This window comes from Lissotriton helveticus, chromosome 1_1, assembly GCF_964261635.1.
Source record: "Lissotriton helveticus chromosome 1_1, aLisHel1.1, whole genome shotgun sequence".
NCBI lineage: Eukaryota > Metazoa > Chordata > Amphibia > Caudata > Salamandridae > Lissotriton > Lissotriton helveticus.
In genome coordinates this window covers 528,797,457-528,812,924 of record NC_136057.1, presented here as the reverse complement: position 1 = coordinate 528,812,924, position 15,468 = coordinate 528,797,457, and the positions used below count along the sequence as shown (strand labels likewise).

Sequence of the window (15,468 nt, the reverse complement as noted above, 5' to 3'; positions counted from 1 at the left end):
TGATATGTGTATGCTCGGTGGGTGGGTGGATGGATGGATGAATGAATGGATGGATGGCGGATGGATGGATGAATGGATGGCGGATGGATGAATGGATGGCTGTCTGGATGGATGAATGGATGGATGCATGTGCCTCTGACAAGACACACTTCAGTTATTTTGTGTGCAGGTTTAAATACATTACAATGTTTGGCATCATGCAGGCTTGGATTATTAGACAATCGGCAATTCAAAATAGTTTCGAACAAGGAGCCTCGAAAAAATGTCTTGTCAGGGGCCCGAAAAATCAGTAAGATGACACTGCGTTTGATTACGAACTAGGTCTCTGTGTATTTTCGCCACTCTGGTGTTACCTTTCATCCAAGTGTTCACTTTTCCTCGGTGCCCTGCCTTGTCACGATTCCTACGTGCATCTTACCAATAATGTCAATCACTTCGTGAAAGTATATCATACTGCATTTTCAAATGACATGATCAAGTTACTTGATTTTCCATCGTTACATTGACAACCAAAAACCACAGCCCAAATGTTTCTCCTTGTCTGCCAATCAATTTTTAATTTGGCCGAGGCAGGTCTGTGTCTAGTCTGCCTTTTGTTGGGTGTTGTGTGCGACTCTTCACATTGTATTTGTGTTCTCACCTTCCACCAAACCCTTCTAAATGTGGCCGCCTGAATAAGGATATTTATTGCACGTTGTGGCAAACCTATAACTATCGGAATTTCACAATATCCGATTTGCACCGTTCACTGCACGGCAAATTGCATTAATTTATCATTTAAATAACGTGTGGGCACAACTTTTTTAAAACTTGCAATTCTGCACGATCCCATAACAAATTGACGTGTTTTTTCACCAGGCATTCATTTGCAAGATAACATCTTTCTTTAAAAGGTGGGCAGAATGCCTGTTAAATTTTGTTTTATTCTTTGGTGTCCGTTAAGATGTAGTTGATGCCATTGATTTTTGTTTTCACATGTCTTGTGTTACTTATTTAGTTAGCTATGCTAAGCCCATCTAATTTGTCATGAACCTTAGGTGTGATGCATGCAAGATACAAATACACATAATATTAGCACAAACACCGAGGAACTGTGAAAGCTGCGCACACAGACGCAGAAACATATGTGCTGCACAGTCTGTGAACACCGGGGTCCCGATACACAGTTTGCACCTTTTTATTGAAACGCGCTAATGCGCCAGCGAGACTTTTCTTCTTTGAGCGCCAAGGCCCCACCGACTCGAATGCCTTTTTCCAACAGTTGGTTTGGCTGCAGCCGACTGGATAATTAATACCTGCCTCAGAAAGGGAACCATGTCACCTTGTATTCCACAGCCAGCACGTTTGATCAGGCGCCAAAAAGTAAGTAACAGCATTGTTAAGTAAAATAAAGAATGGAGAAAATCAAGCGAAATGTCGCGCGATGTAAAGACGCCGATGTGACACGCGATCCTATTACATGGCCGCATTTGCGTTGCAATTACGTCCGATGAGAAAATGGCCGATGTAACTTCCTTTGCGATGTAATTGCCGCGATGACGTTGGGGACGATGGATCGTCATACAACCAAACTTGATACCTTTTCAAGCTGCTTCACTGACTTCTCCACTGTTAATTATCTCACTGCTATTCCTCACAGGGAGCAATGTCGGTGCTTACTGTGTGTAAAGTTATAGTAGATCCAGGTAGACATAAATATGTAAATACAAAAAATGCCAATGTTTGATTTGAATTGATCTTCCAGTTCAATATCGGCACTGACCTTTTCCTGCATTATCTTTCAAATGAAACCACACATCTGTGAGTCGACAGTTGCAGTTTGCATTTTGAGCAGTTTCACTCCTTTTCACTGTACTTCTAAATGCCACAAGCCCACCCTGCCTTTTCTGTGCAAGTCTGACAATTTGTTTATGTACTTGTTTGTCTAAAATCTTTACTCTCCCTTTTGATTGCCAGTCTGTTATTTTGTCCCTTTTGATTGCCACTCTGTTATTTTGTAGCCTTCCTCCATTTACAAGTCGTGAACTATTTACTCTCAGCTCACCAGCAGTGCTTTGAAGTGGCCCAATGATGTACATTAGCACCTTACGAAAATACATTAACTTAACGGTGCAACATAACGTCTTTCCACTCTCTACAGCCCTACTACCTACGTATGCAGCCACCAACAACAAGGGTGTTGTCTCACCTAGATACCGCTGTACCATGCTTCCGCCTCATTTCTCTTTTTTGCTTCCTTTTCTCAACTTTGCCCTCTAGATCTCTAATATTGCACTAGTCCTCTGTGTCTTCTGCCCTCTCTCGTGACGAATTGTCTGTCCCTGTACTACTATATTGGCCTTACTCGTATAGTAATCTTGCACCTGTTCAGTCGTACTTTCCTTTTAAGAAAATACTGTAGACTTCGATAGTTAGAGAGAATATATATGAATGAATGTGAAACTCCTGCTTTGCAGTACATCACGTGCTGCTGTTCTGTATAGAAGAGTGAGAGACTGCTGCTTCTTCTGTATGGGTTCTTTGTGATGCAAAACATTCGGTTTTGCGTAGAGGGGAAACCTGTACTGTGTAAGGATTAATCTTCCAGTGCTCCATTAATAATGTAACTTGTGTGAGAGAAAGTCGTTTCACCACACAGTCAAAACTATAAGCTTTGTCCGTGTTTATTTTGACTGTAGGTACAAGTGCCTGTTTCACAGACCATTAACAGCTATGTCCTGTGCGAACTTAAAGAGAGGCGCTGCATTCCACTAACTTTTATTCTTACACATAGCACTAATTTAGCTGTTTCTTACGTTAATAGATGAAATGATATGTCCACCTGTTTAGCACCAGACTGTCTTTTCTTTTTTTTTTTTAAGTAACGTTCCTCTCTGTGGTACTATTTCGTAATGTGAAATGTAAAATTGGAATCATTGAAAAAGATAACAGTACAGAGTCCTTTTACTGTATTATCTTAATTATGATCTTGCAGGTGTGAATTTTTTGCACAAAAAATGTTTTATTTTTGTTTTGCCTTTTCTTTTCCCTTTAGATTGGCCTGTGGGGATGTGGACGGAAAGTTTGATATATTGTTCAACAGAGTGCGGGCTATTCAAAAGAAAAGTGGTCAGTTTGATGTAAGAGATTTTCATTTTGTTTTACATCAAGAAAGCTAATATTCAGACAGTTAAAACTATGGCAGGCACATTATTAACCTTGCTTTTTCACTGTGTAGCTCAGTACTTAGATCGAGAAGTAGATGTGGATGTTGGCACTTCAGTGATGCCTTTGAAACATTTCCAGACAGAAGGCTCATATCCAGGAAAAATAGAATCATTATGACAATCCTGATTAGAAAAGATTTGTACATAGCACAAATCATGAGGCTAAAAGAGTTCAGTCTTGGCACAGTGTGTTTGCCAGCAGAGTACTTCTAGTACCACCGAGCATTTACATGCAAAAAGAGTAGGACCTTTACTGCAGAGATCCCAGCCTCTTTTTCAGGATTAAATACAGCAGTTATGCAGCTGATTTGTACCGTGTAGTTACAAGTTCTTTCTTGCTTGACTATACTTACATTTTCTCTTTGGGACAGTGAAGAATTACCTTTGTTTGGGGGGATATGTATCCAACTGGGTTGAGAACCACTCCTAGCAAATGAAAGGCCCCCAATACAGAACAGTATGTTTCTGCATCTTATGCCTGGTCCTTATGCCTCAAAATAAATCTAGTGTTGGGGTCGGAACATTACAAATCGTTTTTTCTACGAAGTAGTGCTTTCATTTTCAAGGGAACTCATGATACTGTCATGATTTGGGACCCACACTCTCCTGTGTATGCCATACGGGAACAGAGATTCACTCTTACAAACTTAAGAGATGCTTGAATCCTCTGCTGCGGAGGAGATCAGTATTATTTGCCGGGCACGGGTGCCACTTGGTATGCGACTTCACAGCTGCAGCGGAACACGTAAGTGGAGTCAAGACGACAAACAACAATTCTCAGAGTGTCATGGGACTCTCACAAGACTTGCAGTAGTGGCAGCATCTTAACTCCATAGTGTATATGTACATTTTGTTCCAGAGTGTTCTTATTAGAGTAGTGCTTAGTTAAAACCTTGGTGTTAGATCGTAAATCATTTAGGATTTATCAAGTACTTGTTGATTACTCAGAAGTGTCCTGAGTAACTCTTGAGATTAAGGATTTAGATTTAGATTTGAACAAACCCCTATATCTAAGGACCAACCTGTGAAAGCCAAACACTGAGTCTGTGACACCCGTAACATCAACTCACTCTCCTTTTCAGCTCTTAGTACCGACACCTTGCTCCTGCCCCCCCTGGATGCAAGATGCTCCGGACCTCCATGTTAATTCCATGTCTGATATCATGTACACACTTGCCCTCAAACAACTTAAGAGAATCCCGTCAAAGATCCAACCCCTGGTTAAATGTAAACCTTAATGAAGTACGTTGATATCTCGCACAAAGAACTTGTGGACATACTCCCTCTCTGATCAATTGTAAACTCCTAAGACTAAGACATAGTGCCTATAATAGGCCCATTAGGGTATCCACAGCAACTTTCTTCAAAAATCAAATCAATTCTACATGTCAACTAACCGACCCAAAAAACTGTTGGAGATCATCAAATACCGGTCAGTACGAAAAAGAGACCATCTCCTCGGACAGCAAAGTGCCACCCAGCTGTGAAACCTTTGCTTCCTTTTGCGCTGAAAAAAACACTCTAATCGCCAATGATAACCATAAGGATTTGAAACTCTTACCACCCAACCTCCCACACCCAATTCTCCACCTCTCTTGATCTGGAAGCATGCCAGAGAAAACCCCCTCACACCTAAAAATAACGCAGTCTGGTCCAGCTTAAGAACCTTTGACGAAAATGGTATATTCAATCTTCCTTTTTGGACCATTATAATTAATGCCTCACACACTCAAGATTCCTTACCCGACTGCCTAAAAAGCAGCCAGGTTACTCGCATCCTAAAAAAAAAACAAATCACCCCAGTCAGATCCCAATAAATACCGCCCTATCACCAACATCCTAACTAAGGCCAAACTCTCAGAAAAATGTGTGTACACTTGCAGCTTTGAAATCGCATTGAGCAATTCCAACTCCTTGCCCGATGCCAACCGAGTTTTCAAACGGGCCATAGGACTGGAATTGCCATGATCCACATTGTTGACAATGCCCTAGGTTCACTCGACCAGAATGAATCGTGCCTTTTAATTCTGCTTGACCTGTCGGTGGCATTTGACGCTATCAATCATTATACCCTCTTAAACCTTCTGGAACATAAAGGGGTCTCTCCGGCACAGTTCCTAAGTGGTTCTACTCTTTCCTACACAACAGATCTTGTCACATACTAATCCACCAAGTTCTCTTCGACCAGTCACCTATGATGCTGGGCATACCCAAAGGCTGTGTTCTCTCCCCGACACTGTTTAACCGATAAATGGAGTACCTAATAGAAATCCTCAATTTCACCCACATCTCCTACCAGATGTATGTGGACAATGCTCAACTTTAAATGAAAATCACTTTGCCTGACATCAGTATCCTCCATCTCACCTTGACAAATACGCAACACTTGCTGTCTCTAAATCACATCGAACTCAGTTCCCTAATAATGGAATTCTTATTGATCTCACTGTCCTCCATGTCCACTAATATCAAAGACTGCCTTCCACATCTTACTGCCAATAACTGCTCCACACACATAGTTGACTTTGCTAAATCCCTAGGCATATCCTTGGACAGAGCCCTCTCCATGCAAAAAAAACATCATTGCCACCACCAGGGGTCTCACCATCCATGCATCTTCTAAGGAAACTTAAACCTTTTCTCCCCCTGGCAGACCTCAAAACAGCAGTTCCATCTCTTGTGCTTCCGAAACTAGATGACTCTACCTTTGCTGGTCTCTCGAAAACATAACTTGCACCGCTAAATGCAGCAGCTAGGCTCATCGTGGAATCCAATAAGATCACATCACCCAGACCTTCAATCTCTAAAATGGCTACCCTATGAAGCTAGAATCCAACTCAAAATTGCATGCATGACTCCTAAAGGATTGCACCACAATACACCTTCCCACCTGGCTCAAAAACTGACCCTCTCGGTTGGAAGCAGATATCCAAGAAGTTCAAGCTCCCTACTACTTAAGCTGCAAAAATTCAAGAAAAAAACTTACTAACGATCCGTTTACAGAACTACTCCCAGAATCTGGAACGCTCTCCCTCCCAAGATCAGATACAACCTTCCACATCCCTCTTAAAGAAAGAAGGACAAATGCTATTATTCAGCAAATTCACCACCCACTGAAAACTTAACCTTCCTCTCTTCTTGATCGTCTCCCCCCGCCCCTGTCAGCAGTGACTTGCATTGTTCTCTCTCCTATGTCACTCTCCTTCATTTACACTACGTTACTCCACCTTCAGACTACGCTCAAACGGGGAATTGTTAGACTCTCTTCTACCCATCTGTGCATGCAAATATTGTTCTTCATGATATGGTAAGTATAATAGTTCTGGCTGTACTATATTATTATTATTATTATTATTATTATTATTATTATTATGTGCCGGTTTTGCTTGTCCTGTAATGCATGAAAGGGTCTTGTTAACACTATATAAAACTCTAAATAAATAAATGGATGTGGCTATTTCTGCCAAACTTCTTGCACCATATCAAGATCTTGGGCCAGGCGACCAGCATGACAGTGTGTGACAGCGTTATAGGGTAGATGTCCAGGATGACATACCACTGAAAACTTACCCAGTCTCCCAGTCTCTTCAGAAGATAACATTTTCATACTGGTCACTGCTCAACAATACATCCCATTACAGATAGAAGAGGAGCACAACTTCCACATTGAGACACTCTGAAGCTGAGAAATCTAATCAGTTCCTGCCTGTGCTTAAGTATTCCACTGAAACCTTCAAGAGCCTCGTGAAAATGACGGCGATTATTAAACGGGCTGGGAAGAAATTCAGTTCTGCACCCCAGGATCCATTATTTATTAGTCCACACAGCGAGGGGGGGCAAAAAGCGTTCATCCAGGGCACAGGAAACCCAGCACTCTAATACAGCAAAAGAATACGCGTGATTGAGGCTGCAAGGCATGGGTGTAGCACCAACTTAATTCTGTTGCTGGGGACCTAAGCCTTTAGTGAGCTTGTCTCGTCTGCAAAGGGGACAGCGGGGATGTGAATCAATTGGATCCCTCATGGAAGAACTGTGGTATCTGCAGGGCGACCAGTGTTAGTAGGTCAGTTCTAGGCTTTTGAGCACCAGTGTAGCTTCAACCACGTCGCTCACCATCCCTATAGGATGTGTTGGTGTGAGTTTGATTTCAGGGAGGTCTGAGGTCTGAATTAGCTACCAATTTTTCCATCCCATTGTACATATCTGGTTCTGTACCCTCCCATAGCCTGGGGTCCTGGTAGTACATCAATTTCTTCATATGCCCATTTGTGCAGGTCTCTTAACCATTCCTCGAAGCCTCGGGCTGTCGCTACTTTCCAAGGCATCGTGATGCATTGCTTCACCAGTGCAAGTGTGAGGTTAATACATTTACTGACATGCTTTGTTTGTTGCACACTGTTACCCTCAGTAGGCATGTCTGTTTTTTTTTGGGGGGGGAGGGGGGTGTAGGGATCGAGGGGGAGGACCAACCTTTCTAACAAGTCAAACAAGTAGCCTAGTACCCCTCCCAGAAAGCCATTATGAGTGAGCTAAAGTCCATCTCTGCAGCAGCACATCTGGGGCATGTCGTCAAAGCCCCCATGAATATCTGCCCTAGCCTCTTGGGGTTGGGGGGGTCAGATATGTGTTATAGAGGTAGTTAAACTGTGTATATTTCAGGAATTTTTAGAGATTAGCTTCACACTGCTTAGGCATTGTGTCCAATTGCTGGAGGACAGTTCGAGTCCAATGTGCACTTCCCCCGTTCCTTCCAGCCCTCAAGTCGACACCTCAGTGATTATAACCATGCGGAGTACAGGTAGGAAGATGAGCTCCCTTTTGACAATACCATGCATAGCAGTACCTGTAAACCTAGTGAGCTATCTGGAATCTTCTGCCTCGCAGTCCAGATGAGGGTTGCTTGCTGCACCAGGCATCACACAGCATGGATTGACCTGCACCCACATTGTATACCTCTTGGGAGGTCAGTGAAGGCTCGCTGGTTCCCCCTCAGTCTGCCTGTCTCGTTCCAAGCTTGTACGCCATATATCCTCTTCAGTCTGGTGCACTCTGATAGGGACCACAGAGGCAACTCTGGTGCATACTAGGGGAGTCGATCTGATCTTCTGTTTGCATAGGACCTCCAGTACTACTTCGCCGCTTTCAGTAAAGCATGGTAGTCTCCTTTCTTCTTATCTGTGCTCATCAACTGATCTAGTATGGGTTGTCCCTCCAATCATGCCCTTATGCCCAGTGTCTCCATGCCGTGTGTTGCTGTACACCATCTCATGGGCCGTTGGACCTGTGCAGCTGGATAACATAGTTAGTAGGGAGGGGCTCTGAGGCCACCCCCTCTCGAGTGGCACACATAATTTCTTGAGCGGCCACATAACTGCTCTCTATGCCCCAGATCAAAGAAGTGAGTAGTGAGTGCAGGTCTGCAAAGAAGGATTTCCTTAGTGCCATTTAGGAGGTCCGCTAAGAAATATAATAGTCTGGGCAGTACCACTCCTATGCAACATACTGTTTCTCACCGGTGGGGGCATTAAAAAAAGGCAAGGTTTGTCTAATCAAGGTCCGTTCTCTGCCAAACTTGCCGCTGATCAGACACTTCTTGTTATGGAAGATGTTAACACCCAGGTACTTGATGGCCCTGAGTTCCAGTTGCTGCTCCTCTGTGCAGAAGCAAACCGAACATCTGTCTGGTATATTAACTAAAGGGCATAAGCAGGACTTGTCCCAGTTAATATCTCTTCTCTAACGATGTGCCAAAGTCATTTAACAGACACATGGAAAAACCAGACCACCACTGTGGATGGTGATGTGAATTAAGATCAGAGCATTGTCGGCATATATGCCACTATATGCTTATCCCCTTCCACTGATATTCTCCAAACAAGGCCTTTTGCTTTCAGAAGACCTGCAAAAGGCTGTATCTCTAGTGCAAAAATTATGAGCGAAAGAGGCATCCTATGTGGTTCCCCAACCTATCTGCAGTGCCTCTGGTATTGTCACACCTGTACGAACTCTTGTCAGCGGTTCGTATATAGGATGACCCCAGTGGTTAAATTCTAGTCCCAGTCCCGTTCTCTGCAGGGCCCCAATCATAAGTGGTCAACTCAGTGTGTCAAACACTTTCTCAACATCTGAGGATGCAACCCAGTGCTCCACCCGGTATCTCGTAGTCCAGTCCATAACTCTGAATAAAGGTCCCAAAAGTATTTCTTCCAGAAATAAAGCCATTTTGATCCTGATGTATTCTAGTCTGGACGATTGGTATCAAACAGTTCACCAACACCTTCCCCAGCATTTTTTAATCTAAATTTAGTAGTGAGAGCAGGGATAGGACGTCCTCAGCAGATCTCTATCCAGCTTTAGCAGAGCTCTAGTCCATTCTGCTCTTAACGAGGCAGGCAAGCGTCCCATCTTCTTGGTTGCCACATATGTATTTAGTTGCCTGGGGGCAAGTCCCACAGAATAAGTTGCGGAAAATTCTACTGGGAAGTCATCTAGCCCCGACATTATACTTCTGGTCATCTGTTTCATCACCAACTGAATCTTTGTCAGATGCACTAACCTGAGATGTCCTGAACCCATCTGGAGCGATGTTCGTGCTTGTCCTACCATGCCCCTCACTGTAATGCAGACTGCATTTCTTCCAGCCTGTGTCACAGGGAATGGGACAAAATTATAAAGAAACAAGATCTGGACCATTGGCTCACTGGACACCCATGCTGTGGTTGATGGGTAGGTGTGCCCTTAACGTAATACCAGGTGGGGTTTGAGGAGGTGGTGCACACGGTCTTATGAACACAACCAGAATTACCCACAGATCATCACACCTAATGCCAGCACTCCCCTGTGCATCCCACCACACACACTTCAGTATCTGCATTACCTTGTCAAACAACCAGATCAGCAGGTATCCTAGGATCTTGGCTCAGGATGGCAGTCTGTTGCCTTCAGTTAGGTCACTGAATAATCGCCTGAAGAAACGGAGCCCTTCTCCAATCTGAAAGTGCTGTAGGTTCCTTGCACACATGCCCCACAATAATGAACTGTCATGACATGAACCAAGTAATTCTTCAGGCTGCTTCACCCTCCAACTATCCCTAAACATTGAAGCAAGCTGTGCACGAGAAGCTGAGGGCAGTTTTCTATGCGCTAGCAGTTGTAATCCTGTACTTCTAGACTTGTTACCTCTGCCAAGAGGTGCTGTTTTTTTGTAAGGTGTAAAAGATGCCCCCTTTGGGGTGTGTGACTGGTGGTGTGGCTTACTGTACAGTTTCAGGCGTGCCGATGTCTACTGCAGGTCCGTGTTTGATTCCAAACATCCCTATTTTCAGTGAAGCCATCATGTAGCGGAGTAACTTGTTTTACACTATTGTCCTGCACAAGTCCCAAGATGGCTTCACTTGTCACTTGTACTGGCAGGAATAGGACTGACCAGCACAGGGGAATATATGCTCATGCAGGTATGCCCTCACAAGAAATATTCAGCACCTTGCTTTAGGGCTGTGAGTCCTGCTGTAGGGGTCACTTAAAAATAATGCATTCAGTGGTAGGGGACATGGCACACAGGGATGTGTGACATCTCATGTTTTCACTTTTGTCTGCACCAAGACACGCAACCTGGATTAGCAGTCTTCAATGTGCTTGGTGAGGGGCCCTTTAAGGTGGAATAATTTGTGTTGCTGCCCTTAGGGACCCTCTTTAGCACCTCAGACCGTAGGTACCAGGGTACCATTTACTAGGGACTTACAGAGGGTGCAAAAGCTTTTGCTAATTGGGGGACCAATTGTACAGTTTTGGGTGAGCGCTCTGGCTCTGTGGACCTGGTTAGCAGGAACGCAGTGCCCTTTCAGTTGAAATCACTTAATTTACCATGCGAAAAGTGCAGGGTGACCATGTCAAAAAGGTGCACTTTCCTCCATTGTGCATTCTGAATATTCTTCGCCTGTCACTCTCCCTGCAATAGTACAGAAAGAAAGGTCTATGCGTGCGCGAAGGGCATGCACTCCAGAGACGAACGAGCACTCCCTGCCATTCGTTTACCACATGGTTGTCTTGTGCCCATTGTTGAAGACATTTTGTGACAGCAAGGGATTGAGCCTCCTGAAGCAGTGGTGTTGAACGGTCCATTAAGACATCAGGTATGCAGTTTGTCACACAGCACACCCTTCCCACCCCCATATGCCACTTGCTTGTTCATTAACTGGTAGGGATGGGGTAAGAGTGGACCAGTACAAGGAAAAGCTCTGATTTGGTCCGTAAACAGCTATCTGAATGAGAGGGGCCCCATCTAACACTCCCTCAAGCACTGTGCATCTACAGTCGCATCCACTCGCTTAGTGGCCATTGTGAATGAGACTCCAGGTGCCTCTCATTTGAGCACCTCTCTGGCATAGCTAGAGTAAGTGCTTCTGTAATTTTGACAGTTCAGAGTCTGTTAAATGTGTCTATTCTAGTTAAGTAAAGTGAATATGGCACCTCTTGAGGTAAGTGTGCACTCTATAGCGCTTCGTGGGAGTGGCCATGCCCCTAGCTTTCCAGGTCAAAACAATGTAGCGGGGAAAACTCCATTATTGAGTTTTGTCATAATCCTCGTTGAATGGAGGTTATCGATACATCAGTTCCCTACTCCGTACCGCCTCTACCCACAGCAGCCCACATGCACCAAATAACACAGTGGTCTAACCCAGTTCGTAAACATTAAAACCCCAAACTCCCCATCCCTGACTGAGCCAAAGAAGCTGCCCTGCCATGTGGCATTCACTGTGAACTTGTGCAGTAAACAAATCTATCTTTGAAAATGAGGGTGGTCCGCCGCATAGGCTGATTGCAAGAGCCCATCCTGGTCTGTTCCAGTCAAGTGAGTAGGTTCCCCCAACATACAGACATGTGTGAGAGTTTTTTAGTAGTACCACTTTGCCTGGACCGCTATCCTCATCTAATTGGAATTTACATGGACCTGAAGCCTAGGGACAAGTTGAGCATACATATACCAAGCATAAACAACTGTATCAGCAATCCTTGGCGTAAGATCTGGTCCATGTCTCAGGGCAGTCATAACGTCTATGTACACTCCTTCCGTGTCAGACTGAAGAGCCTTGTACCATGCCGGCTACCTCTCTGAGCTACTTTGGGATCCCAGTTCCTCATTTGTTCTTTGATGGCTTTCTCTGTGTTGGGTCTACCTTGTAGTCTCCTGGTGCGCTGGTATCCGCGTCCCGTTCCCCGATACCCCCTACCCCCTGGGCCCTTCAGCGCCAGAGTGATGAATCGGTGTTGACCCCCCCCTCCCCTTTAGTTTGAAGCCATGCCTTGGCATCTGTTGGGGTGATGAAGTTCCAAGTTAGTTATTTCTCATTCTGCGACATGTAGCTTAGTTGGGAGCATCAGGGAATAACGCAGGTTATTTTGCCCGAGTTGATTCTGGACCTCGAAAAATGATTCACACCTCTTCCTGACCTACATTCTGTAATCTGGGAAAATATGTACTGCAAAGTTTTCAACTGTCCATAGTTTCTTGCTAAAGACCTGCAGAATGTGATCCTTGTTGTCGTAATTAAAGAGCAGCACCAGTACAGGCTTGTTGAGGCTCCCAAGAGTGGCAGCCAGTTTGGGACCCTCTGCTTGTTCAACTGAGAAAAAGCGGAGTGTTTGGCCTCAAGTACTGCATGTGTCAGCCAGTTCTTTAGGTAGACATCAATATTAGGACCTTCCACCCTTTCCAGTAGACCCACGATGTGCCCACTGTTTATGCTAGAGCGTCCCTCTGCTTCAATCACTCTAATTTTTAAGTATTGCACCTCCTCTCAAAGCAGCTGGAGCTGTAACTGCATATCCTGCACAGAGGAACACATTGATGCTAGAGGAGATACATTAAACTCTACTTAATAAAAGTTTTTTTGTGGTCTCCTCTGAGTAGCCCGATCTCTAGAGCCAGTACATCCATTTTGTGCTCCAAAGTAGCTTTGGCGTTGAGGATGGCCTGGAGGATGGCCTCAGATTTACCTGTGTGCTTCTTGAGTTTCACAGCCCCTGTGCTAGTTGAGGATTGCTGGTTACCTATCTGTCTCCATGTGGTCAACGACAATATCTTAGTCCCATCCCCCCCATCCTTGGGCCTCAAGACTAGCCCCTGTTTACTCGCTCCGAGTTGCCAGGGCCGTCCTCCACCACGCTTTTCCACAAGCAATGAGCACCAGCATGGGAAATGGGTAAGCTCTGATTGGGCACCAAGGTGCGGTTAGTCTGCTCCGAACGAGCCACAGGCTGGGTGAGCTAATTGCGGCTCCTAATAGGAGTTAAGGCCCAGCAGTGGCTTCTGTTGTGAGGTCCTGGCCCAAGTGTCCTCTTTTCCAACAGAAGCGGTACCCCCGAGGCAACCGGTATTGGGGAGCCCACTTAGGCAAACGGAGCTCGCTAAGAAGAACTTAAGTCCTGGTCTCAGGAGGGTCTGGCGTGGTTGCGCCCATGTGTCCTTAGCATTTACTTTTCCCCCATTCCCCTGGAGCCGCCACTGGTGCACCCACGACAGCTGCATGGCACCCTCCATGCAGCTCCTCCGGTGATGTGAGAGGATCAGTAGGTGGCATCGGATGTGACTCACCCGAGCACCCCTTCTGATATCTGCACCAACCCCGCCAAGGTAGCATGCCTCAGGCAAGCGCAGTCATCGGTGGTGGGGAGGGGTTAGTACGCTGTCAGGATATGTTTATAACTTGTGAGGATAGCACTGCTGTCCTTATAAGAGCTGAGCATGGGAGTACTCACCCTACAATACATCTTCCCAACAGAAAGGGAATTGGCTGCAATGGACCATTTTTTAGCTGAAGTGAAGGTGACCAACAGTGAAGTGAAACGCTGCTAGTGACAAACACAGAACTACTGTTGTAATGAGAGAATGAGGGTAAAAGTGGAGACCATACAGTGTCTGTGACTAAAGAGCTGACAGGAAACATGCAGCTGTGGGCACTTAACTGCTCTCTCGGGCTCGGTATGTAGTTAGTTCTCACTCCTTTGCCCCCCTCCGAGCGGTGCTCTGAAATATTTCTGCTCTGTCCTCAGATGTTTGTAGATGTGGCTTCCTGTGTGAGATTACGAGACCGCGCACCGAAAGCACCCATGGAGAAGGTGCCTTCAAATAAAAACTGCACCAGTAGAGACTGCGTTTTGAGAGACCACATGTGAGACTATACTCGCAGAGAGAGCGCGCTCCAGAGAGACTAAATAAGAGGAAACGTTGCGCAAGTGAAGAGACTGACTGCATCAGGAGAGAGACATCGCTGAGTGGAAACACTGGGCCAGTTCAAAGATAACGCTTGTGAGAGACTCCACCGGTTGAGGCACTGTTCCCACAGAGAGTCGGCACCAGTGGAGCTGCTGAACCCTCGGTGAAGTTGCACCGGCAGAGAGAGGGTGTCGGTCTCGAGACTGCAGCGAGCGGTGTCTGGAGAGAGCGAGAGACCGTGAGCGGTGCGCACGCTCGTGTTGCTCGTAACCGCATGCACTCAATCACCTGCCTTCTTTACAACAAAAAGCAACCTGACCAGCAGTCGATAACGGAATAAATATGGATGAGTTTTGCTGCCAAAAGTTACACTGGATGTCTGCCCTTAATTACTTTAAGCCAATGTCCTGTACTGACTCCTTTACATTGAGTCTATCTCTATTCCATGATGTCCGCTTTGAAACCTTCACCAGAGCTCCTTTTATACGACGCCTAGCACCTAGGGGAAGTGTTTCGGACAAAAATGCCCCATGCTAGACAGCGTTTCAGTTTCACCAGTGTGCGCTCTTTGAGGGGCACGCGTAGTACGAATTGCGAAATTCTTTGAGTTATCTGACACTTTAATATGTGTAAAAATTAAGTTACATTTGTATTATGACTCATTTCTGCGCACATGCGTGAAATAAGGTGTATTGAAAGGTGTACTGCAGTGACGGCTGAACTTCGTAGTGTGACCAGAATTTTAAAGCCAACCAGTGGGTGGGAGTGTGACAGAGCAGGCAAGCGTGAAAGAGCAGGCAAGTGCACTCGTGCTTGTTCTGGCATCCGCCTTGCGGGAGCAAGCAGCGGCTGCGCGAGAGCCATATGATTTCAATTACCACACGCGCCGCTGCTCGCTCCTGCAAGGTGGATGCCAGCACAAGCACGAGTGTGCTTGAAAAGGAGCAGACCGATGGCTAAAGGCCTTCCTAGAGCAGCGCATGCGCGCTACCTAGGCGAGACCTAAAAAAAGGCTTTGACAATTTGAGTAGAAATATTGCATGAGCA

At 45.4% G+C, this 15,468-nt stretch overlaps 1 protein-coding gene across 2 annotated transcripts in view; it reads left to right on the top strand.

The window, feature by feature from the left end:
- CWF19L1 (CWF19 like cell cycle control factor 1) overlaps positions 1 to 15,468 on the top strand; it is a 162,828-nt gene that overhangs the window by 17,333 nt on the left and 130,027 nt on the right. For both annotated transcript variants that reach the window (XM_078673992.1, XM_078673993.1), the window contains exon 2: positions 3,035 to 3,119. In XM_078673992.1, coding sequence (XP_078530118.1) covers positions 3,035 to 3,119 — 85 coding nt within the window. The remainder of the gene's footprint in view (positions 1 to 3,034; positions 3,120 to 15,468) is intronic.